The following is a 26,754-nucleotide window of genomic DNA, read 5'->3' as shown; positions in this document are numbered from 1 at the left end:
GAAAAATAATTAACATAATTAGTGTCCGTACATAGATGAATATCATTAATTATTAATGATAACACATAATTAAGTTAAACTGAGGAAATTTGTTATTTGAGAAGTGTGTGTCAAACTGGTAGCCCTTCACATTAATCGGTACCCAAGAAGTAGCTCTCACTTTCAAAAAGGTTGGTGACCCCTGCTTTAGGTATTGATATACATTATAGGTATAACCATGTATACGTTTAGTTCTTTACACAAGCTATTTCATATGCAAAGTACATAAGTAGCAAAATGCTGTTTACCCCAGATCTGTTGCCAAGTAACATCATAAGCAACAGAAAAATGAAGGCGACACCCATAGTTTCCTATGTTGAAATGCATACATTTAGAAGATTAAAAAGCATGTTTACAGGCTGGTACAAACTGATTTGAGTTCCCTTCTTTCACAACAACTCAAAAGAGGGTAAAGAGGTAGGCTTTAATAACTCATCCACCTTGATGCTGTGGTGTGCCTCACATTTTCTAACTGGAGTTAATGAACTGGACCTCTTCACTGTATCTATGTTACTCTATGCCCTTTGGATCATTTTAATGGATCATTTGACAAATATAAGGGCTCACTGAGTTACGCAGCCAAGCCAATAAGCTTGTGCTGTTTTGTTAGACTGCTATTACTCTGCTACTAAACAGTAATAAGCTGACGTGTACGCCAAATATGACTTCCTACACCAAATGTTAGCATAAAGACTTCAACTCTGAAAGTCGAAAACAAGTGGGTGACATAGCAGTGACTACATCCATCTTTTATAGCATCTATGGTTATCTAATGCAGCAGATACAGAGAAAGAGACAGAGGTAAGCTGGAACTTTACCCAATGTGACTTTTTGGCTAAAAATACACCAGTGCTGTTTCCTGCGAATGGTCAGTGATGGTCAATCAACCAAAATATAAAGAATGCAGTGGTAAGCAAGAGATAAGAGGCAGATAAGAGGTGACGAGCAAATCATCGAGTACATTATTTAAAAACAACAACACACAGCAAGTTGCTAACTGTGAAGCATTCTGGCACAGACTTTCAGTCACAAGTGAAGAAGGCTGTTAAGCTGTCTGAAAATAATAAAGTTCAGGGTCAGAATTAATTGAGCAATTTCACATTTGCATTGCACACTAAACCCTACTTCCTTGGACCTTGCTCTAATCTAGCCACAAGTCTCTCTGTGTTGTGATGGTTCCTAAAAGGGTCATAAACATTATTTAAAGAAAGTTGTGATATGAAACAACATGATGCTCTTATCGTGCTGTTCCATTTTAAACCACTCAACTAATTTTTCTCCACTGCAACAGCTGACAGTGCGGTTCTTTGTACATGACCTGGATAAAACTTGCACACACTGATGCAAGAATAATGTACTTTCCCCATAACATGCCTGTGTCACTGATGTTGTCCTTCCAGTAAATAAAACAGTTTATTTGTCTTTGAAAACTGTGCCAGCTCTGCCTACATACACAACTGAAACATTACCAAGGCTATTAGTGGTTATTTTACAACTAAAATAAGACAGCAGTGGTAAACTGTATATATGTCAGATCTAAACCTAACATACTTATACTACTTCAGTATATCCTTGTTGTGATCAATGTGGACCTTAACCTGTCTTTACTCTATCACCAGCACTTTCCTTCAAATGGCATACAGTCAGAATAAGAATTCTTTTTAGTATTACTGATGACAGATGATTCAAACATTTCAAAAATTATAAAGCTTGAACTGGAAACTGACTGCTCTCAAGAGTACAGGCTTGCAAAATTAATCATCACTACTATAAAGAATCCATTCAAATCATAAATCTAGCAAGCTTTGTAATGTAAAAGGTTTGTAATAAACCCTACCCCCATGAAGACTCAAAGTTGGGGTTTTTGTCAAAGGTTCTTGAGAGCGCTGTTGATTAAAGGGATGAGGGAATCCCCTTTTATTACATCTTACCAAAACGGTCTAATACTGAGCAACCGACCTTATCGCTGGAGTTTATTCATACTTGAGCTCATTTTCCAACGACATAAAGAAGATCATTCTCCTGTTCAACTGGTCTGTATCCTTTTCAATTGGAGCAACAAATATTTCCAGTTATTAAAGTATTTAAGCGCAATTTATGACAGTATGTTTGCACTGAAGCACCGCAGCAATTTCCTAATGTTGTAAACCTGCTCAACATTTGGCAATAAAACCCTTTCTGATTCTGATTCTGATTCCCGTTTACTGATAAAAATCAGAGTAAGCTGTTACAAATGCCTTTTCAGGGAGGACACAAATTTAGATTAAGATAATGGTTGATTTATTTTTTGTACCTTGCATTTATATGTGTTGAATGCTGCGAGCTCTTGCAAGCATTAAATAAAGCAACCTGTTCTTAGTGGTTTTCATTCAAAGGTTTCCCAGGAGCCTCTCCTTGGTGATCTAAAAGCAGTATATGATTACTGTCTAAAAACCTTCAGCAAATAAAATCTGTTACAATATGGAAGGAGCTGCCAGACATTTTCACTAAAGTACTGATTTAAAAGAGGCAGGGGAGACTTTGGAAGAAGGCAGTAAGCAGCTGGACAAATCCCCATTGTTTGAGTCTTTAGACTAGTTAGACATGCTATTCACACCAATTTAAAGTGAGTTCTGTACTGGGGTGCCAGGAATATGTCATGCAATACAATTAAGCCGTTTCCAACATGACAATGAGTTCAGTCTACAGGCCTCTATAATAATTAGCCTTATCAAAGACAGTCTGTAATGAGGAACTGTACGACACACTAATGTAAGCCTTAAATCGGTTTAGAGACTGTGTTCTTGTTGTGTAGTTTGCACTCAAGATAGACGTATCTTGAGCTATGTATTTATTTACATAAATAAATACATTTTACAGCTTGTGTATTTAAGCTATAACTCCAGTAACAGGGAGGTTAGTGGAGTTAACTAAGAATAAACTAAAATACAAAACGAAATGAGCAAGACTAACAGAAATAAAGACAAGAATTATGAGAAAAATGGGAAGTAACAACATCACAACACACTTGATGAGACATGCATTTGTGTCCTGGTGAGACTTGGGATTACTGTTCTATATGATCATCAATCAAGTGCCATTAAAAATTGCATTATTCTTAAGTTCTAAAATACATGCTCCTAATGAATAGTCTCTATATCCTAATAATGGCAAAAAATAAATAAATAAATAAATAAAACTAAGAAAGAAAGTAATAAAAACGAAACTAAAACTACAAGCTTGTAGACCATAAAGACAAAACTGAAATATGCTAAATCCTCATTGGGTGCTAACTGAAAAAAAGCAAATTCCTAAGATAAAGCTCAGAGGTAAGAAGGAAAAACAAGTAAGAGTATAGAAAACTAATAATTCTAGGATGCAGCTCCCCAGTGAATTAGTTCCTGAACACCCAAAGTTTAACAAAATAGAGAAATCATACTATACATGTTTGTATGCTCCCTATCTCCTCCTATACGAGTGAACCAATCTTGATGAGACATTGTGAGTGCCAACGCATATATGGCATATACAAACATTTTATACAACTCCACAATCGAATATGTTTGTACAGTTCAGTTTAATAGACAATTTGACTGTACACCGAATGGAATGTCATAGCATAGAAGCAATGTCATATTGAAGGAACGTTATAGTAAGGTGTAGAATGTCGTAGTATAGAATGGATTGTCATAGTATAGAAAGGAATTTCATAGAATGAAATGTCATATTGAACAGAACATTACAGTAAGGTGTGGAATATCGTGGTATAGAATGGAATGTCATAGTAAAGATTGGAATGTTGTGTTATAGAATGGAATGCCAGATTAGAATGCCATGTCCCAGTATATAATGTATTATAGCATAATACTTTAATGATGTACGTAGGTATATAATCTGGTAATAAAGGGTTAAACTAGTTATAAATAAATGTAAACTGTTGACATCGCTGAGTTGACATCGCTTTATTCACGTCAACAAACATGCAAAGCTCTGCAGAGGGGGTCTTCATGAAGGTCAGCTTTTTCCTGAAGGTCTGTAAAAGTGCTGCCTCTTCAGGTTTTCAAAACTCGAATTACTGGTTGATAACGGACTGCTGATGGCAGATGGGCACAGCAGTACATATAGGCTGTAATAAAATCCTGATCCAAATCAATGATCATTAGAGTCTTTTTCTTTACACGGGCATGTTTGATAAACTGAGAGTGGACTGCAGTGAAAATCTAACTAAATGGATTTTCTTAGTAAGTTTCTTGTGTGCAGCCGTTTCTATATTTACCACGTAAACACAAGTATGGCAGGCACATGCTCAGCAAAAACTTTCTGTAAAAAAGCAAAGTTTAGCAAGTCTGACTGCCACACACCAACTGATGAAGCTCGACTAGCTAAGTTACTGCGCTAACCATAAGCACGATTAAATTCATAGCAACAATGACTCCTCTCAGCATCACCCGCACACACGCTCGCACTTACTCTCCTTCCTTTAGGTTACGGCTGCTTCAGCTTCCCTTCCGTCCGCTCGGGTCTGCGGGTCGGCGTGTAGTCCAGTGCTGGGTCAACTTCGCGCTACAGCTAAGCTACGACGGCTCCAGAATGTTCACCATAGCTGTCAATAAAAGTACCCGCTGCTTCGTTATTTTCTCCCTCAAACGCCATCCTGTTGGTCTTTACATATTTCCCTGCGACTGCTTCGTATTACTCTCCACACTAACTACACTGTTGGTCAGCTCTCCGTATTTTCTTTTTTTTAACCCGACATGTTTGCTTTAAGGTCAAATAGAGCACGGACTGAAACCTCCACCGTAGAAACCTCCTGTTATGTGCGGACACACTGATACAGCGACAGATTATGGAGGTTTGAGGGCGGAGCAGAATGCCCCTTTTTTTCTGTTTAAGCTCGCTTCTGGCTCTCTGCCCTCGCCCTAGCTCCTTCCGCGTTTGACGTAGAAAAAATAAAAATAAAAACGATGTTGATATATCAGCCATCAGCAACAGTGTTTACTTTTGGCCCCTTTACAGGTCTACTTCGCTTCAGTTCATATGAAAATACTGTGGGCTACTTTTCCTTGAACACATTTTTATAGCTTTGACCTTTTTTAAGGTCATGAGCCTAAAAATCCCTCCCAGCCACGACATTAAAATGTTTTTACTCATTTAATCATTATAGATCGATGGTGTTCAGTAAAATAAACGGCATTCTCCATGATGAGCGCCACTCTGGTCATGTATGGAGGACCAAAGCGTCAAAATAATAATTTAAAAAAAAATCAGAAAATGTATAAATGCCCTTGCTGGATGAGCCTAATATCCAGTTAAATCAAACAACTATAGAAAATATGTATCTGTATATTTTTAATTAATTAAAAATAATTATTTTTTATTATTTTTTATTTATTTATTATATTAATGTTATTTATTTTAATTGTCATAAACAGGATGTGACAAGTGATAATAATAACAACTGCACTGCATTAAAACATTCACCGGTCTCCGGTCTTTAAATGATGACTTATGAACCCTGCTTCTGAGTCCAAACTACTCTTCGTTTATTAAGGCTGTTGTGTTTTTAACATGTTTTAAAGCTTTGTATCTTCTTCTATTTAATCTGAACAAGCCCCTAAAAACAGTCGGTGATCACTGTCGGCCTCTCTCGGTTTTCATTACCACTGTTTTTTTTAAAGCTCAGTTTTTAAAACCTTACGATGTAACTACAGCTCAGCCCATGCAGCAGTATATTAATGACTGTGTTGCCACCACATAGCCCTACAAACGCCATTGCTGTTTAGTTTCCTGTCTTCATTTATGTCGGAAGTGATAGCAGAGCTGTACATTTAAAATTTTCAGAAATCCCTCAAAAAGAACATGGTATATTATTTACGGTAATCTTAAAAATTTGGGGGGAGTCCTCCCACGTACCATTAGAGGGAACCCATGTGGTACACATACCACAGTTTGAGAACCACTGCTTTATTAGATTTATTGGCACTGCAAATTTTGCTAAATTTTATTCAGTATACTGGGGGCAGTGATATAAGAGAGAGACTTCAGCTACAAAAGCTTGCATAGTCACATTATTTTTTTAGCTAAATGACACATTGTTTTCTAATCCATGTCTAATTCGCCTTTTTTTTTTCCCTGTCACTTGTGCTGCTGCAACAAATTCATTTCCCCAGTGTGAGTTTAAATAAAGTCCATGTCTATGTCTAAATCAACATGGTTACATAAATAAAAGTGCAAGGAAATATTTCTCTACACCACAAAGTTGACTGAAATAACCACGGGATGAGTGGTGACCTAAAAACCACAGGTGACAGGAACTTTGGGAAGATTTGGTCAAACAGAAAGCAATAACCTTGTTGCGTCTCACTTTTTGGCCCATTTGCAACAGGGAAACATATGTATACGTAAAATTCAAATTCTACCTGATTGAACAAAATGTTCTGTGATGAATGGTTGATATTACAAAGACATTCTGTTACCAAAAAAAGAGAGATGTCTCTCCAAGATTCTGTTTTGGATTAAATCCTTTCTTTTTCTCATCTCCTTTGGAACACTTTAAAAGTTCCAAAATATTATCCTCTGGCACAAATTGGAGCAGTGTAGCAACCATTCAGATTTATTAGCTCTTTAGACCTGACCCTGCCACTGATGATCCTCACATGCTTTTTCTTTGAGTTAATTCAATAAATACACATTTTGTGTGCAGCCCCAAATCCACGCCTTGAGGTGGTTCGCATAGATCAGCAACTTCAATCTATTTCCATCATATGACCACTGGAATGCAAAACTCTGTCCACACATTATTAAAAAAAGTCAAATGCATTTCACAGCTGACCACACAATTTATCTATATTTTTCAAGATATATAGAGATACATTTTGTGCTAAAATATAGAAGAATGTGTTCAAAATAAACTTGCAAAACAAACAAGACAATCTTCATATTGGGTCTTCAAGCTTGTGCATTATACAAACAGATGATGATGATAGAACATGTTTATGTACTATGACTGTAAAAGCTCTTCATTTATATAAGTGGAGTTTTCTGCCTTAAAGGGTTTCTATTGTGCTAATTCTCAAGTTAATCTCTGCTCAAAGTTTATCTTACACTGTTTGAAACAAGGTGTTTTAGCACCTTTTACTTTAAGGCCACCCTGCCTTTAAGACAGATTTTCTTCTAATTGCCTAACCCGGGCAAAAAGAAGGTTTGAATACACACAAAAAAAATTTAATATCTGACTTTACATAAATTAATTACATGTTAATTTTCCATGTAATTTCGTAACATAAGTACAATTTAAAATTTAATGGAATTTGATCGAATGAAATTGATTAAAACTTGATTAGAATGCATTCAGTTTATACCAATCATATTTCTCTTTATGATTGATTATTGAAATACATAAACCCTTGATAGTGTGTATTTCAGTTGCAGTTTACTCTAAATCATTGCTTTTTTTTTCAAAGGTAAAGAATAGTTCTTTGACGTGCAGAAGGTGGGAGGGTCTTCCGTGCACAAGGCCAGAGCTCTACGTTTGAGGTGACCAAACTGAGAAAATATTACAGAAAATAAAAAAAGCATGATAAGTCTGCTGCACATTACAATTTGAGTCCACCTGTTCAATTTGCTCCAAGGCTGCAAGTGGTGGGACAGTGAATACCAGTGAATACCAACACAGCCCATTAAAACTGTTTTGTTTTTTTAAGTAAACCAAATGTGTTTAATTTCAAGGTCCCGACCATGTAAAGCTTTTACTTCTAGGTATGTACACTGAGAAGTCAAGGAGGACATGAACCAAGTGTGTTTGTGTTTTGCTTGAGATCATCGCAGAACAACAAATCTTATATATAACACACACAATATGTGTATCATAATATATATATTATATATATAAAGCTGAACTAAAAGCACTGAAGGGGTTAATTACTTCATGCCCTCTTGCATAACGTGGATACGCACGCAGGCACCCACACACACACTGCTGCCACAAGCCTCCTCAGCAAAGAGCCACTGCAAGTCAGGATGCCTGTTTCTTTACCGAAATAAATCCTTCCACATCTGCAGAGCGTTAATTAAACCTCAGGAACGCCAGAACCCGTAAGGAGATCAGGTGAATAGAGAGGCCAGTGTTTCCTCAAAGTTATTTGGGGTTCTCATCCAAGCAAAGCATCCTTCCTCACCCAGGAACCGTTACCACGGCATGAGGCTGCAGTACAAGGTGGGGCTGGATCGCTAGATATTGATTTGACTGATTATGACATGTTTGAATTTGCCAGTAAATCATGTTATTTAGGGCTAATGTTATGGTATCTCCAACAATGCCAAAACTTTTACAGTGTTTAAATGTCACACATGCAGTATACTCACTCCTACACAGGGCCCAAAACCTATTTGAAAAATGAAAATGAAAACATGGTTGTTATCCACATTTTGGAGCCTTTTAATAAACATGAAAAATTAGGGTAATCTATGCAGCTCACACTTGCATGCATATGATAACAGAACTATGCTCTTACTATAGACAGACCATCATGCCAGGCTGTTCTGAGACTCTGCAGTTTAGTTTGCCCAACCACGGGGACTCCATCCTCAGCAAAATGAATGATCTTAGAGAAGAGCATCGCTTTTGTGACATCACGCTCATCTTGGGCAGGCCACAGGACTCTACTGTCCATCCTCTCCAGTTCCAAGGTCACAGAGTGGTGCTTGCAGCATCCTCAGACTTCCTGCGTGATCAGTTCCTGCTTCACAAAGGCCGATCAGAGCTGAGTGTGGCTGTTGTTTCCAACGTGAAGGTTGCCAAGACACTACTCCTGTCCTGCTACACAGGGTTCCTAGAGGTGCAAGATCTAGTGTTTCTGTAATCACAGAGCTGAATATGGCCATATATCAAAAGTCTTTTGAGCTGAGGTGTTTGTTTTACTGTATAATCATTCATTTCTGTACTATAATGAAAGGTTCTAGATATAGTTTTATAATAGATCCATATTTAAAGTGAGCAAGAGGAATATTATTTTAAAGGGGAACCTATTGTACAAATTTTTCAATCCATATTTTTATTCTTACATTCTATTATAGTAGCTCTGCATGACTCACGGTCTCAGAAGCTCACAAAGAAGTATAATAAGTCCTCTTTTTCTTACGGTTGGTGCTGTTTCTTTAATATTCATTTTTGCTTCATCCATTGCTGGTATGCAGGTCCCTCAGAGAGAACTCGTGAGCTACTTGACTGCAGCCAGTGTACTCCAGATGAGCCAGGTGGTGGAGAAGTGTGTCCAGGCTATTTCACAGTACCTCAGTCCCACCACGCCTTTCTTGAATCTGACTAGACTCTCAGAGGAGAAGGAAACCCAACAGCTCAGCAGCAGGTGGCTTGGTTCCAGCTTTGATAATCCGAAGGAAAGGGATGCAGCCCTGCCCGACGCTATCATCCACAAAACAAATAGCAAGGAAGTTGGAACAGTCGTGGTAAACCCCAGGTTGACAGCCGGCCAAGAAGCTAAGGTGGATACTATAGGACTGAGAAAACCCAGAGAAGCCAAAATCGACTTATCTCAAGATGCAGAATGTTGCCTTGACATGCTGAAGTTGGGCAAAGAAGGAGATGCTCTGCCATGTTACACAAGCAACCCATTATCTCATGCTCCTCACACTGCAGGTAATCCACACCCTTCTGCAGTTTTACATGACCTAATGTCTTCCACAGCCACCATGATCAGTTCTGCAGCTGACACAGAACTGGTAAATAGTTCCAAAAACCAACACGAACAAGATGTTAAAGATTCACCAAAAGAGGAAAAGAAGTACATGCCAAAGGCAAATCAACTGCAACAAAGTGGAAAGCTAGGGAACTCTAGTCTTTTTTGCCACCCTAAAACACCTCTGTCCAAGATTCATTTTGCTGCAGATAACTCGGATACAGTAGTGTTCCAAAAGCCATACCTATGCAGAAAGTGTGACAAAGTCTTTCAGCACTTTGAGAGCTATGTGGGCCACCTGAAGGAACACAGACAGTATTTCTGTTTGGTCTGTGGAAAAGTCTTTTCTCAGAAGAATAATCTGACTCACATTGGTATCCACACTGGTTTTAAGCCTTTCAGATGCCCTCTGTGCCACATGACATTTACCCAGAAGGCCATGCTGCAACACCACTTCAATCTCCATACATGGGAGGAAGCCCCTTGAGCATACATTGTTGTGCTTACAGCACCAAATACCAGGCCTCTGGTGCCACCTAAGGGAGAGTTATGGCAACAGTTAGCTGCAAAATGTGAGTTTGCCATTAAAATAGAAGATTTAGCATAGTTATTTAATTATTGCTTACGACCTGGAGGTCCAAAAATTAAATGAAGAAATACATACATCACAATAGAAAATGTTGTTAAATGCACAAAAATACAATTGAAACTAATTGCACGGTTGCACAAATTATAGTTACTTATATTTTTCATTGTTATTGTTATTATGTTTTTATTTATTTTTTTTTTTTATCTCTGTCCATTATTATTATCTTCCCTGCTCATTTACAACCCCAATTCCAAAAAAGTTAGAATGCTGTGGAAAATGCAACCAAAAGCAGAATGCAATTATTTAAAAAACAAAACAGGTTTTTTGTTTGTAGAAACACAAAGAAGGCCCAGGACTGTCAAGTAGCTAGAAGCCAATTAGACAACAATGGGGCATCATCTCTCTCTTAAAAGTTAATCAACTAGTTTCCTCAGTTCCCAAATGTTTATGGGCTGTTTTTAAAAAGAAGAGGGGGCTCTACACAGCAGTAAATATGACCCTCTCCCTAACTGTTTTGAGATGAATTCACTGCCATCCAATTCAAAATGTCCTCGGGCATTTTCTCAGTTTAAACATTATGATATGATATGTTTTCTGCATTATATGGTGAATACAATGTGGGTTTCTGGAAAATGCAAATCATTGCATTCTGCCTTTTATTGCAACAAAATTATTCAATTGCAACAAACTGAAGAGCAAACTTGGAGCAAATAAAAGTCTTTACTGTTCTGAAAAACATGAGTAGAGTGAGCTCACAGAAAAGCAACTGCTTCACCATTTGACCCTCTAGAAATTGTGTACAGCTCACTGAGCATGACTCGGCAAGTGGGCATGCTCCATCCCTTCCCTACACACGTCTGCTTTTATCCCTCAGCTATCCTTTTGGCCCAGAAATGTCATTGTCACTCATCTTACTGAATGGAACACTAGCCAGTGGGCGCCTCAGATGCCACTGGCACTGTGTGCAGACAAACAGTGAATGCATGGCTTTGGTGTAGGTATTCAGTTTAGAAATTCATGCAAATGTGCGTTTGTGTGTGACCAAGGAAGACAGAGAATGTACATAAATATAGCTGAAGATAAAATTAAGCAAGCATTGATCTACCTATTTGCACTTGCATAAAGCAACTTAGTCCGAAAAAACATCAACATAAAGAAGTAATCTTGTGAGTTATAGGTCAAAAACAGAAAGCGAACATAAGGAAAACATCTTAAAGTGTAATAACATGAATAGTCATGTGATTGTTTCACTGAGAAGGGATTGAAATTCTCTTCAACAGCAATCAGTGCTGCTTCCATGAACTAGGTCAGAATTTATACAGGCATGTGTGTTTGCACACACCACTGCACACATAAATAAAATCCATGTATGTAAGGTTTTGGAGCACATCCATTATGGATGAGATGCTAAGAGAGAAACAGCAGGGAGGATGAAGACAACGAGGAAGATGGATGAGTAGTGGCAGAGATATTGATGGAGAGTAATTATATTAAGGAAAAGTAGCTTCTTTGGTCTTATAATTAAAATTATACAGGATCCATATGTGGCTCAAGAGTTGGGAGTTTGCCTTGTAATCGGAAGGTTGCCCGTTCGAGCCCCGTCCTTGGGCAAGACACTTCACTCGTTGCCTACTGGTGATGGTCAGAGGGCCCGGTGGCACCAGTGTCCAGCAGCCTCGCCTCTGTCAGTGCGCTACAGGGTGGCTGTGGCTACAATGTAGCTTGTCATCACCAGTGTGGGAATGGGTGGATGACTGGTTGTGTAAAGCACTTTGGGGTCCTTAGGACTAGTAAAGCGCTATACAAATATAGGCCATTTACATATCCAAGACTGACTTGGGAAAAAATGGTTTTTATATTCCTGTGCCCACATTATGACCAGATGTCAAGTTAAGCTACAAGGAAAGAGCAATAAAAAGCATCGAGGAAGCGTCTAGCACTTTAGAATGGCAATGGCAATGTTTACCATGTTAACTGTTTTTGCAGTCACTTACATACTTGGAAAATCTGTTGCAGATTACAGAAAAATATGATTTCTGGATATAATTCATCATCTGGGGATGATTTGGATATTTGTACCACGATGAATTAGATGCAGATTCAATAGATGTCAAAAAAATTCACAACAAACTCAAAGGATCATGATCATGCCAGAGGATCATGAAAACTGGATTTGGATTCCATATCCTGGAGACAATAAATGTTTGCTTGTGTATTTGATTATGGACCATTCCTAGAGTTAATAGGGTTGATTTTTGCATAGGAAAATATTATATTACCGTAAATAAATATTTAATATAATATCTGAATGAGATTATGTTGTTGGAGTAATTGGCAGGACAGTAGCCAAGAAAGCAGAGAAAGAGCAAGGGGGAATGACATGCAGAAAATAGTTGAACCCAGTGGCCTTTCAGCATGTGGGTCACCTGCCTAGTCAAGTAAGCTACTGTGTAGCAGCACCCTGTGAATGGTGTACTTTGCACTAAAATACACCTTTAACAAAACTTTACCCTTTTTCTAAAGCTTCATATGAGTTTGAACATGCTTATATGAAGCTTTGTTTTCAAGTAGTACTGAATAAGGTGGCATTGTGCTGTGACAGAACTGGGGAGAAAGAGCCGAGAGGAAGAGATAGAATGTTCACCGTATTCTGAGGTAGGATTATGGCTTAAGTGCATTTGATTACAGCTGTATCAAAACTGACCTCACTGTGAACACAGTTTCATTACGGAGGAGCTATTTTGTGTGTGTCAACAGAAAACTGGGAGAAATAAGTAGATATTGCTTTCATCAGACTTGGACTCGCCTCTGTGCTGCTCGGTGAGGCATGTGATATTGCATTCGTTATTTTACTGCAGAGACCAAGGAAATGTGTGCTTTGTCTGATAGACTCTAGTTTGTTCATGTAAACTATGTGTCTTTCTCACGTATAAAAGTCTGCCATGCTTTGACTGACAGCTTTTCAGTTGTATTTTCTTCCCTTAAGTATTATTATTAAAGAACACTGCATACATTTTCATTTCTATGTCAGTGGCACCAAAATTTATTTATACAATTGTGCCTTCTGTGGCTTCAAATGACACAATTCAAATAAAATTGTAGCTATAAAAGCTTTGATGTGAAATTTTGTACTTCTAATTTCAGTTTTGGACCGAAATCTCAAAAATATTTTGTATTATAAGATACTTATTCTTGCCTCCAGCAACACTGTGGGGAATTTTTGACCAAGATATGTCCTTTAACTCATCCATTACACAAATATTCAGGTAGCTTCCTTCATCTGCGCAATAACACTAAGATTATAACCATCCTGTTTGTGATGCTGGAAAACCGTCAATACATTTGTTACCTCTGCTGGACTATTGTAAGTTATTATCAGGCTGTTTTGAAAGTTTTCTAAAAAGCCTTCAGTTGACCCAAAATGCCACAGTGAGAGTACTAACACAGACTTGTGTGAGATAATATTTCTTCTTTATTAGATTATCTTTATTGGCTCCCCGTTAAATTCAGAATTGAATTAGAAAACCTTCTCATAAACAAAAGTCTTGAGTGAAATCCTAAACACGTCCTAGTAATATATTATCCCAACAGAGCTCTTCACTCTCAGACTACAGACTTACTTGTGGTTCCTAAAGTTTCTAAATGCAGAATGAGAAGCAGAGCCTTCAGCTATCAGGACCCTTTACTATGAAACCAGCTCCCAGTTTGGGTTCAGGATGCAGACATCCTCTCTACTAATCTACTCTCTAGATTAGGTTTAAAACTTTCCTTATTGATAATTTGTGTAGTTATGATTGCAACAGGTAACACAGATGCCATTATTACATATTATGAATGGTTGTCTTCTTTATTGTTGCTCTGTGGTTACCCCTACAAAAGTCTGATGCCTGCAGCAGCATCCTGTTGAAAGGGAGTTCTTCCTCCACACTGCCCCCAAGTGGTTGCTCACAGAGGTTTTTCTCTAATTCTGTAGGATCCTTACCTTACAGTATGATGAACTCTGAGAAGGCTGTTTCTGTGAACTCGTGCTATAAAAATAAGGTAAATTGGCAACAAGTCAATAACATGACCGAAGGGTGGCTGGTTCTTCTATTAGAAATAGCATGAGGAGTTGAGTCATTTGCGAAGGGCAAAAAGTAGACCCCCTCTCCTTTACATCGAAGGGCCACTTGAGATGGTTTAGGCATCTGACTACGATGCCCCCTGGGCACCTCCTGGGTGGGGTGTTGCAGACATGTCCCACTGTGTGGAAGCCCCATGGCAGACCCATGACATGCTGGAGAGATTACATCTCTCAACTGGCCTGAGTGGATATAAAGCCATTTTTTATTTTACCTTTCACTTTCTGAAGTCTTTGTGGTCATGCAAAGTCCTGCAAATCTCAAAATAAAAAAACAGCCGAATTTTATCTTCTTATAGTTGAAAGAACCCTAATTGAGACTTAAACTGTAGAATACATTCAAAACTATCATGTTACTATTATCCTGAAAACTGTGGCAGTTACTGTTTGTTTTATTATGGTTCAAATTGAATGTAAGATGTTAAACATTATGTTGTTCCTTTATTGTGGTTTATATAAAAAAATATTACTGTTCAAGGTAGATTTGAACAGGTCCAAAGACGTCTTTGAGGAAACATCCATAGCCTCAGTGCACCACTTATATTGTTAGACATCAAACATGTAACACGTGCTGGAAAGATTTTTGCTTCTCATAACAGCATGATTGTAATATTTACTGTAAAAGGTTTTAGCTTACAGAAATTCATACATCAAGGGCTTTTGGGGCACAAGAAGAAAATTTGATTCTGTATGTAAGATAACATGTTTACAGCTCAAAAAGTGTTTTGGAACAGATTTAGCCTTCCAGTATGAATCATAATGAGTAGGCTCACGTCTCCTGCAGTGAACAGCAGCTCACTGAGGGAAAAGCCTGAGTTATTACAAAAGTGTGATTCAGATATAAACAATGACAATAATGTGACAAGCGTGCAAATTTCGACTAAAAATCAAGGCTAAACTCATTAAAGACCAGGATTACAGTCATCATGACTTTAGTCACTAGTAACTTGTTTTACTGATCACTAAAGTCTGTAAATGCGCTCACACATGACTGCTATTTCGTAAACAGCAAAAATGTAGAATGAATGGATCATTAAATATATACATAATATATATAATAATATAGAAATATATTCACCCAGACCTACAGGTATTATCCAAATGTCTAAGAGAAGCTTTTCAGCGTTGTTAAACACGGCTGTGGGCTTGAAAACATTTCATAAAGTGGTAAAGGCAATTAAGTTTAAACATTTTTCCGCTACTCCACAGCTTCGAACATGGTTGCAACAGCATGCGGGAACTGCTTGTGTTTTCGTGTGTGAACTTCCTCTTCGCAGACGCACTTGTCGATGCGTATCCTCTACTACCCTGCTTCTCGGTCTGTTCCTTTAAATGCTCACAGCCCACGCCTCGAAAAGCGGCTTGTTCCGGCTTGCCCCTTTACATCTTTTTATCCTTGCTCACAACATTAAACTAGTGCCATCCTCATTACACCGCTCCCCTGACCCTTACGCACCAGCCTTTGAAGCCGAACCGCGGTGCAGTTAGTAAATCATATCTGGGGAGGAGCGTGCCCCTCTCTGTCCGTGCAGCTCGGTGCTGAGTCCGATGATGAGGGCCAGTTCGGGAACCATCACTGGCGGAGCAATACCACCATCTCCTCGTTTCAGCTTCGGTTTGTCAAGCAGAGGGCGTGTGGCTCGCCGTACCTGAGAGGAGCGAGCGTCTCTTGTCACGTATTCTGCGAAAGGGGGGCAGAGGATTAAAAGCGGACCAAGGCACCTGTCTCTACTGCTCTGGGATGCCGTGCCGTGTCAGTGTCGCATTAGAAATAATGTTTCCCCTGCGCTTGTTTTGCAACTGATGAAGAATAATTTTGAAGGCATGTTCACGTGGATGGCTATGAATATGTTTATTCCGGTGTTCTGGTGTAACGCGTGAGGTAAGTGACTTATCCAGAGGTGCGCGCTACTTTCTCCCGCTGCTCAGATTTTTCTGCAGAGCTTTGACATCTTGGGGTTGTTTACATGTTTTTGTTTAGGGTTTTTTTTTTATTCCCCCATCGTTTGCAAATAAGAGCTTGTATCGTGGCTCATGATCTAAAAAAAAAAGCAATGTCTATAATAACCATCGTGCTCCTAGCGCATTAATTTCTAGATTTGAATTGGCACTGGTGTTATATTAAAAGAAGGTGGGCTGTAGTTGAAATGAAGTGACAGCAATTAAGTGAGCTGGGAATACAAACGAGGGGCTTTTCTGGAAAGAGTTGAGGCACTCAGTGGCAATATGTGAAGCGATATGAAAGTAGATGTGCTGCTGTAATGGTGGAGACTGCTTAATGTTGGCTCCAGTGCGCGGAGATCGCTTCCAAGACAATGTGAAATTTATGGAGTAACATCGCTGTTGCTGAGAGAGTGACTTCTTGAGCCGTAGCAGAGCAGTTTCCAAGTTCAGGTGTTGCATATTATTTACCGCCGCTGTCATCTTAAAGTTTAAGCATGCAGCATGGCCGCCCTGCAGGGAAGGTTACTGTATAACCTGCTGATTTGCAACTGGAAGCAACCTTGTGTTCTAACATTATTAACCAAAGGTGCAGCAGCCCTCCCTCCACTTTACTGCAGACACAAGTCACAGGCAAAGTGAAACAGACTATGGTGCAGTGTGTATAATATATATGCTGTATAAAACAACCAGCAGCAGCTTTGTGAGATGTATGAGTGCCCTGCCTCCCATTTAGACACTACCCCCACACACTGTGATGACAGACATAATGAATAAATAATCACACAAGCCCACATACCCCCACAGTACACTGAAAAAAACAAGTGACATGACATGGTGAAACAAGTGATATGAAATGTAATGAACTCACGAGTACCATTGTCTTATCAGGGTTATCTTGGCACTGTTATGGCTTAGAGTTGCTAAGCTTTGACAACATTTAAAACGAGCTGTGTGGTAATTCCAGTGTATTGGTGCGACTTTATGTTATGGTTTTATATCGCAGGCTCGAAGTGCATCAGCGTTCTGTGCTCCCTGTGCAGCAGATTGGATTTTCTGTGCCCTTTGAGAGTCTTGCAAACAATTACCTGGCGCCATCATTTCTCAGTGTTAAAGTCTAACTTTCCCTTCATCCTTTATCTGCTGCTGACTGTCATTTGCATTTATTGTTTCCACTTCACAGAGGTGCTGCTACCTACTCAAATAGAAAGTTTTCATTCATATAAAAACTGTCACTGTGAAATGAGGTTTTCCGATTTGCGATTTTGAAGTATCCATTAAACTTTAAAATGTAAACACTGAAAGATGTTATTAAAATGTTATTGGCAGCAGTGTCGTGCGCGTAAAGTTTCAGCCTTGTTGTGCTTCGATGTTCCCACGAGGCTTGGATGGTAAAATTATGGTAAAATTATGGCTGTGATATTTGTGAGGTTGAATTTAACAGGTCATTGGCACGTTGGCGAAAAGTGTTAAAAGTCACGAGTATTTAGAAATATTTCAGCCTTTTTTAATATAATGTGTAGACATATTTCAGAGGCATTAAATATGAATAAACTGGAGCTGTGATGTGTTCATTACAAGTAAATTACGTTTCGGTGGAAAAAGTAGGGGAACCCAACAAACCCCCCACCCACCCAACTGCACTTTATTGTAAAACTCTTGAAAGCATTGATATGTTTTGCGAAAATGTCCTTGGCCTTCATAAGCAGCATTAACTAAGCATGTTTTTCAATGGCAGGAGGAACCGGAGGTCCCAGAGGAAACTGTGTACGGAGAAAACATGCAAACTCCACACAAAAAAAAGGCGTTGGGTTTTGAACCTTTGACCTTGAGCGACTGTGGTGCCTTATTCAGTAGCAGTCATAAAACACACACCCGCAGCATAGTGTATCAATACATAATTAGTGCTTTGTGGCTCTTCTGTGTTTTTTTCTTCTTCTCTGTTTACACAGATATTGTGATGAATCACAGGGGGGGTCTTGTCATGCTGGTATTGTATTGTGAATCCTCGATACAGGAAATGTGGATTGACAATAAAAGGGAATGTCAGGCATCCAAATACATTACGTCAGAATTTGGCTTAGAGACAGTTACAGTCTGAACGTCTTGGACTGCAAAGCCACAAGGAGGCCCTAAACTTATAGCTGTCACAGCCAATTTAAGATTGTATTGTCTAAGCACTGCATAACTGCTTAAAACATGTTTTCCTATTTCACTTTTACTATGCGATGTTGGCTTTAAAATTGTTTAGAAATACAAATATTTCCCTTTGTATGCCCCACGTTCTTTGCTTTCTTCATACACAGAAGTGTATGAAAAAGTAGTGCTGCCCCTGAAGGGTCTCTCTGGAGATACTGGGGGGGTGGAATAGAGGTAACTGTGCCACATCGCTCCGCTGGGCCTACAGAAATACTTAAGCGGGAGTCAGAGTTAAAACATCATGACCCAACACATTCAGGAATTGGTGGCGGCAACAGACGCACACGTAAGGTGTAAGGGCCGCATATCAAAATTCACCCATCCATTGTTACTACATGCCTGTTAGCTCTCACTCCAGCTATGACCTAATCCTGGTGGCTAGTGGGTGTGTTCTGCTTGGACTGAAGCCTCATTGGCTGTCTGCTGGATGATCCTTACTTCCGCTATTCCTTTCAAATGTGCTGCCATTTTCAGTAGCAGAAATTAGGTTTCAGTGTGTAGCGAAAACCTGTAACTGTAACAAGGACTTGAGCTGTGGCATGATATTTTCTAAGAGCTTCAACTGTGTTAACTCAGTCTTAGTCCAAGCATAAGTGATACCCATGTGATGAGCTAAATGTCACCCCGATGTAGAGTATTACTTCAAGTCCTGTAGAACACTCCCTAACAATCTTTGTCTGTGTGTGTGTCTCTCTGTGAGACATGCCAAAGGAAACTCCAGATGCCCCCCATCCCCCCCCCCGATACACACACACACACCCAGAGGGGGCCAAGCAAGGCCTCACAGCCAGATGATAGCTCGCCAACTGTTGGCTGTAAAGACACAATGTACTTCTCATCGTCAACTGAGTAGAGTGGGTAGCTCAGCAGCACCATGCGAGGAAAGCAAAAAACTGCTTTGGCCTTGTGTGTTTTAAATTTCACCAAGCTCGCTTATATTGACCCTCTTCTTTGTTCATGCTCTTCAGAATGTCTCATTCTCAAGTGAGAACTCGAGGCGCTTCTGCCACAGGCATCCCCGAAAGAATAAAAATTAAAAAAATCATTGCTCATAGGTTAATTTCCCTTTTTTAGTGTAATCAGAAAAGGAGAGGACCTCGATGAGGAAGTTGTGGTCTGCAGTAATGCACACCCACTTCTTTCTGTCACAAGACTGGAAGTATTCATGACTGTGTGGGCTTTGTGTCTGTTTGTATGTGCATGCTCTGCCTAAATGCAGCAGTGATGCACTCATGCAAGAAATAAAAATCTTGTGTCTATTATGACATTTTTTTTTTTTTTGCCACTCATGTGATGTGAGGTACTCATGCTTTTTTATTTTAATAGTGGTGTGATAGCGTAGGCTTGCATCGAGCAACCCGGGAAGTACTGCTGTACCTCGAGCACTCAGGCACAGTTGTAGCTGGGGCTTATTTGTGAAAAAAAAATGACGGGATAGCAGTTTGTCAGAACAGGAACAGGTGGCTGTCAACGTGACTACAGACAGTGAATCACGGTTAAACAGTTGCCCCCAGAGGCTACACCCCCCTTAATCTGCAAGGACTCACAGAAAGACATTATCCGGCTCACGCGCCGTGGTAAAACTCCCCACCTTCTTGGTTTTCCAAAAAGCCCCCAGAAGCCGGTTCATCACATGAGTGTTACCTCACTCTTTAGCAGGTTGTGGGCTACAAAATCTGTAACCGGTGTTATATTTGGGCTTCTCGCGGAAGGAAATATGACGCGCGAGGACAGAGCGGGGCTATCCACGCGGCCAAGCAGAGAGCGCTGCCGAGGCGAGTCGTGGGTCGTTCCGAAGGTGCGTATGTCTTGTTTTGCAGTAAATCTGGCAGGCTGCCATTTATGTGATTATGGCTGCATATGGATTTGCAGGACTTTTTGGGCATATTTGCTGTTTAACGCGGAGTGCAGCACGTGCGTAATGCGCACAGTTCCTCTTTTTTTTACCTCCTTCTGCTGCAAAGTTGCCATTGTTAACAGACTTGGTTTTCATAAAGCTTCCAAAAATAGTATTTAAAATAAAATTAGAAATGGTGTCTTTTTCTGGTTTTGGATAATAGTTCTCCATTAGTTTGATACATGCAGTACCTACACATGTAAACAAAAACCGGTCCAGCTCCCTCTAATCGTCGTCTTTTTTTCAGTTAGCGTGTGCGTGATAAAGTTATTTTATTGTATCTCTAAATCCGTTTGAGTGAGGGCACCAGCTGTTGTTATTTTAGTGAATATTGTACTTTGAGCAGATGCAACAGACTATGAATGCAACAGGCGCTCACCATTTGAAGGCAGTGTTAAACATTTTGTATAGTGGAGACGGAAGGATCATGTTGTGTTTGATTTTTTCCTTTTTGTGGTTATATTTTATGAAAGGTTTTGCGTTTGGTCAATAACCAGCTATGTATAGAAGCTTAGTCATGAGGCTTTTACACAGAATATTAGCACATTTGCATGTGTGCTTGTCAGTTGATTCTCTCTGTGTCAGCCCTGTGATTGACTGGCCACCTGTCCAGGGTGTAGCCCAACTCTACTTCCAAGACAGCTTGGCTCTGCTGACCCTGAGTTCAAAATGCAGCTGAGAAAATATATGAATGAATGGGTTTGGTCAACTGAATCATCTACTGACAAGATGTTTTTAATCATACTTTCAGATTAGTCATAACATCTCTATAATATACTAAGTATTTCATATATAAATAACATGCAATATAATACAGAAAAAACAAAAATAAAACCACAGCATTACTTTATCCCATAAACAAACATCCATTATAAATTCAAAAATAAACCTGATACTTTTCCTCCTCTCTCATGCTGTACACAGTGAGTGGCTAAGCCTGACTCTTCTAGTAAATCACAGCAGTATTTTATTAAAGCACTAATGTAATCTGGATGTTAATGTAGTAAAATAGAGTATCCCGGCATTATATCCTGCACATTTTGCCAAAGCGACTCAAATCTTGAAAGCGGCTTTTGGCTTATTTCCGATTATCTGTGCACATGATTTAAAATATATTGGAAAACGTATAATTACGTTTTGTAAAAATACAAAACAATGGATATTAAAACCAGTATTAATGATCTAGAATTGCTTTGGTTTAACTTTTCATGATACTCTGTGTGTGTTGGTGCAGTGTTGGGCTTTGAAATTGTCCTCACAATAAAAAAAAACATGATTCTGGTACTATTCAGCTCTATGTGCATAGCTGTCTGTGCACAACTGTCAGTGCTTATCAGTTATGTCCACACTCATGCACACTCAAGAGAAGGTACAGTATGTTATAAAAAGCAAACCAGGAAGACTCAGCATGGCTGATTTCAGTCTCACAATCATGTAAAACTTTTCTTTTGGCTTCTCTACTAATATACATTCTCAACTTTTGCACTCTCATAACAGGTTCACAAATAATGCTGTTAAATTCTCTTTCCTACTTGCTGTTGTTGTCATCGTCTGTTCCCACTTGTTGTTGCTTTTGTAATGAGATCGGTGAAATATAGACCTGGACTTGAAACTGTGTTCTCGCTGAGGAGGTGCCATTTATTGCAGTGTGTGTTTGGGGAACACACACCTACCCAGTGGCAGCTACTTCTTTTAGGAAGTTAAACAGTTTTATTGCCCTCATTGCAAATAATAAACGTATAACTTTTATGACATGTGAGGGGCTGCCTTTGTACTTTGCAAAATGCGTGGAACTGAAATACCTATCCAGTGTTCACATTTGCTGGGCTTCATGCACATCGGTCCAAATGATATTTGAGTTCAAATGAGATATATTAATTGATCCCTAAATAGCTAATTCACATCTTTACATCCTGTTCCTTACAGTCATCGTTGGCACTGGCAAGCAGGTGCTGTTGTCGGGGTCGTTGACATGCGTTCCACCTGAGCTCGGCATCGCCTGTCTCGGTGGTGTGGTGGCAGGATGCCAGTGCAGGCGGCCCAGTGGACAGAGTTCCTGTCCTGTCCCATCTGCTACAATGAGTTTGACAGCAGCGGCCACCAGCCCATCAGTCTGGGATGCTCCCACACGGTGTGTAAGACCTGCCTACACAAACTGCACCGCAAGGCCTGTCCCTTTGATCAGACGCCGATCAGCACCGACATCGACCTGCTGCCTGTCAACTGCGCCCTGCTGCAGCTGGTTGGCGCTCAGGTGAGGCAAAAAAGAGAGAACTCCTGTTTATGTGAGCGATTGTGACACTGTCACAGTGAGAAAAGCCTGAAGCTTTATGTGTTTATATATCTTCTGTGTTCATCCCTGGTATGATATCAGGTCCCAGATGTTCAACCCGTGAGTCTGAGCAGTGCAGCAGAGGTTAAACACTATGAGGTCTGCAGGATGTGTGTAGAAGAGCTGGCTCTCTACCTAAAGCCCATCAGTGGCTCAAAAGGTACTGTATGTGTGCTTTGTGTGGTACATTTGGGCAGTTGTGAAAAAGAATTAAGCTCCTTATATTCAGTGCGTGGGGACTGCAGTTGGGCTGCCTGTGTAACTTGGCATTGATGATTCTCACACTTCTCACGATGCTGGAAGCTTGTGTGCTTTTATAAGGCTGAAGGAACATTCATCTCTCTGCGGACTATACAAAAAGAAGATTTTATTACTGAAAAAGACTGATTCTTTGTTCATAGACTTCCGGTTTATGGGATTGGGGCAGTGTTCATCATTTTGCTCATAGGTGATCATATCTGGTTAAGAAGGAAAAGCAAGGGTTTGGTTGGAGGTTATTACATGCATAAGAACACTGACTGCTCAGCTGTTATTTTTGTGTAGGAGGATAAAGTTCTTCTTAATTTGTTTTTCTTCAGCTATTATTTAATTGAGACTAAATATCTGATGACTAAAGTGAATGCTTTCATTGTTATTTGGTTTTAGAAACAGTGGGTTTAACTCCGGAGCTGTCGCTTAATACAGGTGTGGCAAACCTGAGCCCGAGTGTGCTCAGTAGGCCCATGCAGAGGAAGCTGGTGACCTTGGTGAACTGCCAGCTGGTGGAGGAGGAGGGTCGCGTGCGGGCGGTTCGGGCAGGCCGGTCTCTGGGGGAAAGGACAGTCACCGAGCTCATCCTTCAGCACCAGAACCCCCAGCAGCTCTCTGCAAACCTCTGGGCTGCAGTGAGGGCACGGGGCTGCCAGTTTCTGGGACCCGGTAAGTGTGCATGACAGAAACATGTTAGTTATATCACATAGTGCCTCTATACTCATGCCTGTGAGGCAAAGCACTTTCTAATCACAGCTAAATTCCAACCATTTGCATAATGTATATGCATCATCACTGGAGTGCTGTAAGGTTGTCTTAAAAACTATCACTTATTAAACATTTGACACTCTGAAGTATTAAAGGTGGAAGCAGTGCAGTTAAAGAGTTTTCCTTAACATTAACGATTCATGCTGTTAGACTAGATTTGTGTCACCCTGTCATCTTTTATCAAGTCAGTGGACTCATTGTGTCCAGAACTGTTTAAATTGCTTCATCAAACTGCCTGCTGGTGCTGGAACCTGGTGTCCTGTGATGATTACTCATAGGGCAGATTCTGACTGGGAAAGATTTTCTCGTCATGATAACACAATGAGTTCATTTAAATCTGAGGACACCTCCAAAACCCTTTGTTTACTAGATATAGACTTGCCTTTGTTTAGTCTTTATGTAACCAGTGTTGAATATTCGAATATGTATAGCATGTGCATGCTGCCCATGTCACTGAGTGTGTTTGTGCTAAAAAGTTCTCTCTTTTCTCCCCACTTCCTCTTCATATACTGCTACTTTCATTCTGACTTCCCCCTTCATTACCACCTTTTTCCTATCCTGTCAATCTCTCAATCCTTGTACAACCCTCCAACTCGTCCTCCATCAGCTATGCAAGAAGATGCACTGAAGCTTGTCTTACTGGCTCTGGAGGACGGTTCAGCTCTGTCCAGGAAGGTGCTGGTTTTGTTTGTAGTCCAAAAGCTTGAAGCTCGATTCCCCCAGGCCTCCAAAACCAGCATAGGCCACGTCGTGCAGCTGCTCTACAGGGCTTCCTGCTTCAAGGTACAGGCAGTAGACGTATGCACACTTACAGGAATGTGTAAACATGCTGCAATGACAGGTTCTACATTTCAGTGAACTGAACAAGCAAACCACAGATCATTGAATTTGTTCTATGTCAAACGTTACAAAACCATCACCGTTTGGTGCTGTCCTAAGAACCCAAGCCACGATAAATGGCCTCATTAATGGAGGGGACCTAAATAGATTGTACATGTACGACCACAGGTTTCTTTTCTGATGAGGCGGTGCTTCAGATTAATATCCCCTTTTTGGCATTGGTTTTGTAGGTACTTTCCAGAACTTACATTCTCGTCAGTACAATGTTTTCCAAAAAAAAAAAAAAGTAAAATAACGATTCGTTTAAAATTAGTCATAGTGTCTGAGAAAGCTTTGCAAAACTCCCTTTCAGCTGTGGATGGATATGAAAATGAGCACAATCCAGTGGATTACAGTGTGAATCCTCTCCACTTAAATACTGGTACTAATAATTCATAAAAGGCCACTTCTTTATTAAGAAGATGGGCTTCTTTAAATATATTTTCGTGTGTGTGCGCATCTGTGTGCGCGCGTGTGTATTTTTATGCCTGTTATCTGATGACAGACATCGCTGGCAGGGCAGAAATGCCAGCTATCTGCTTGTGATGCAACGGCAGTTTATATTTGCACCTGTTGCCCCGCCTCGCAGGACAGACAGAGACATCACAGAGATACACAGAAAGATAAACGATGCAAAGATAGATAAAGGAGTAAAGACAAAACCTGATCGTGAAATTTGGTTGTGTTTTTATATTTGTAAACAGCTGACAGTGAGTGCGTTGGTGTCTTATGATGATTACTCATAGGGCAGATTCTGAGAAGGGGAGAGTCCCTTTGTGTGATCTGAATTTGAGTGTTTGAGTCTGAAGACACCACATGTTGACAAAGTGACGGCTCTGTTTGATTTACGAGACTAATTGCAAACACGACACTCAGCATTTGAGGTTTCACAGATAGAAATGTATTGTAATTTAAGGACAAGGAGAGTTAACAGGAATTTAAAACAGGCACACATTTTTCCAAAGAAGTCATGCAGGTGTGCATTATAACAACATGATTTAATTGCTGGTACAAAATTATCATAGTAGCCTTAATCATTCAATTTTCTGACCCCACAAAACGTCAATGGTGTTGATAACCTAAAATTGTGCCTCAGTTTTAAGTGCACTATTTATAATATACACAAGAGTACATGAAGCTTTATTTTGAAATCGTGTTAAAGTTTGATTTTTCTTTTTTTTTTTGTCTGTCTAATCGTATTGGAGACAAAGGTCATTTGTGTCCTTGTCTCTTCTTCTCACTCCCCTGTCTCTCATCCCCTCTCTCGCTCATCCATCTTCATCATCAGGTGACAAAGCGTGATGAGGACTCCTCCCTGATGCAGCTCAAGGAGGAGTTTCGCACATATGAGGCCCTGAGGAGGGAACATGACGCGCAGATCGTCCACATCGCAATGGAAGCGGGCCTGCGAATCTCACCTGAGCAGTGGTCCTCTCTGTTGTATGGAGACCTGGTCCACAAGTCACATATGCAGTCCATCATTGACAAGGTACCATTAGGCTTCGTGTCCTCACCTCTGGTGACCATGTGCAAGGTTGTGACAGCTTGAATTTGCTTTTTAAAATTTCAAGCAGTGTTTATAACTAGAGATGGCACGATACCACTTTTTTATGTCCGATACTGATATCACAAATTTGGATATCGGCCGATACCAATATGAATCTGATATAGTGTTTTTTAATCAATAAAACTGTTTTTTTAATATCTTGCTGCATTTTGTATAAGTTCATACTCAAGTTAAAAAAAACAAACAAACACTAAAGCTATTCTGTTATACCTGTATGCAAAAAATACACTGCACCCAAAATATTTCATAGTTCAGCAACACTGATCAATCTAATAAACTTAAACCTACTCCATCCTTCCTATTCTGGTATTTTAAAGAGTACTTAGCAGAAATATTAAGCAACCTAACTAATAGTATTCTAAAACTCCCAGCAAAAAAAATAAAAAAAATAAAATAGGGAACCACCCCCCAACCTCCACCTCATGATACTTAATTGACGTAATCAACTTTAATTTGATGCAGTGTGGAAAAAATGCACAGAAATCAATTATTTTTCAAGA

General features: G+C 39.8%; 3 protein-coding genes across 9 annotated transcripts in view; 2 read left to right on the top strand and 1 right to left on the bottom strand.

Moving 5' to 3' along the window:
• Positions 1-4,881, bottom strand: part of LOC102308097 (tyrosine-protein kinase JAK2) — a 51,600-nt gene extending 46,719 nt beyond the window's left edge. Inside the window, exon 1 of the mRNA XM_042224810.1 lies at positions 4,489-4,881. The gene's annotated coding sequence lies outside the window, so the exon portion shown is untranslated. The remainder of the gene's footprint in view (positions 1-4,488) is intronic.
• Positions 4,882-7,979: 3,098 nt separating this feature from the next.
• Positions 7,980-11,828, top strand: LOC102294378 (zinc finger and BTB domain-containing protein 26). 2 transcript variants are annotated; one of them, XM_005931844.2, is made up of 3 exons: positions 7,980-8,233; positions 8,537-8,855; positions 9,214-11,828. In XM_005931844.2, exons 2-3 carry the CDS (start codon positions 8,547-8,549, stop codon positions 10,198-10,200), a joined length of 1,296 nt encoding a protein of 431 aa, XP_005931906.1. In that variant the 5' UTR covers positions 7,980-8,233; positions 8,537-8,546; the 3' UTR covers positions 10,201-11,828. The 2 variants fall into 2 exon arrangements, with proteins under 2 accessions (XP_005931906.1, XP_014192145.1); XM_014336659.2 differs by having other exon boundaries at positions 7,980-8,855.
• Positions 11,829-15,786: 3,958 nt separating this feature from the next.
• The window catches only part of rc3h2 (ring finger and CCCH-type domains 2), a 25,627-nt gene continuing 14,659 nt past the window's right edge, over positions 15,787-26,754 (top strand). For 2 of the 6 annotated variants that reach the window (XM_014336653.2, XM_014336656.2), the window contains exons 1-6: positions 15,789-16,304; positions 22,386-22,713; positions 22,834-22,951; positions 23,437-23,709; positions 24,416-24,591; positions 25,976-26,176. In XM_014336653.2, coding sequence (XP_014192139.1) covers positions 22,483-22,713; positions 22,834-22,951; positions 23,437-23,709; positions 24,416-24,591; positions 25,976-26,176 — 999 coding nt within the window. In that variant the 5' untranslated portion in view covers positions 15,789-16,304; positions 22,386-22,482. Of the gene's footprint in view, positions 20,361-22,385; positions 22,714-22,833; positions 22,952-23,436; positions 23,710-24,415; positions 24,592-25,975; positions 26,177-26,754 lie in introns of all 6 variants that reach the window. The other 4 variants (XM_014336654.2, XM_014336655.2, XM_014336651.2 and 1 more) reach the window with 4 other exon arrangements.

This window comes from Haplochromis burtoni, unplaced genomic scaffold (assembly GCF_018398535.1).
Source record: "Haplochromis burtoni strain Fernald_Lab_line unplaced genomic scaffold, NCSU_Asbu1 Contig_151, whole genome shotgun sequence".
In the NCBI taxonomy this organism is placed as follows: domain Eukaryota; kingdom Metazoa; phylum Chordata; class Actinopteri; order Cichliformes; family Cichlidae; genus Haplochromis; species Haplochromis burtoni.
This window is presented reverse-complemented; position numbering and strand designations above follow the sequence as displayed.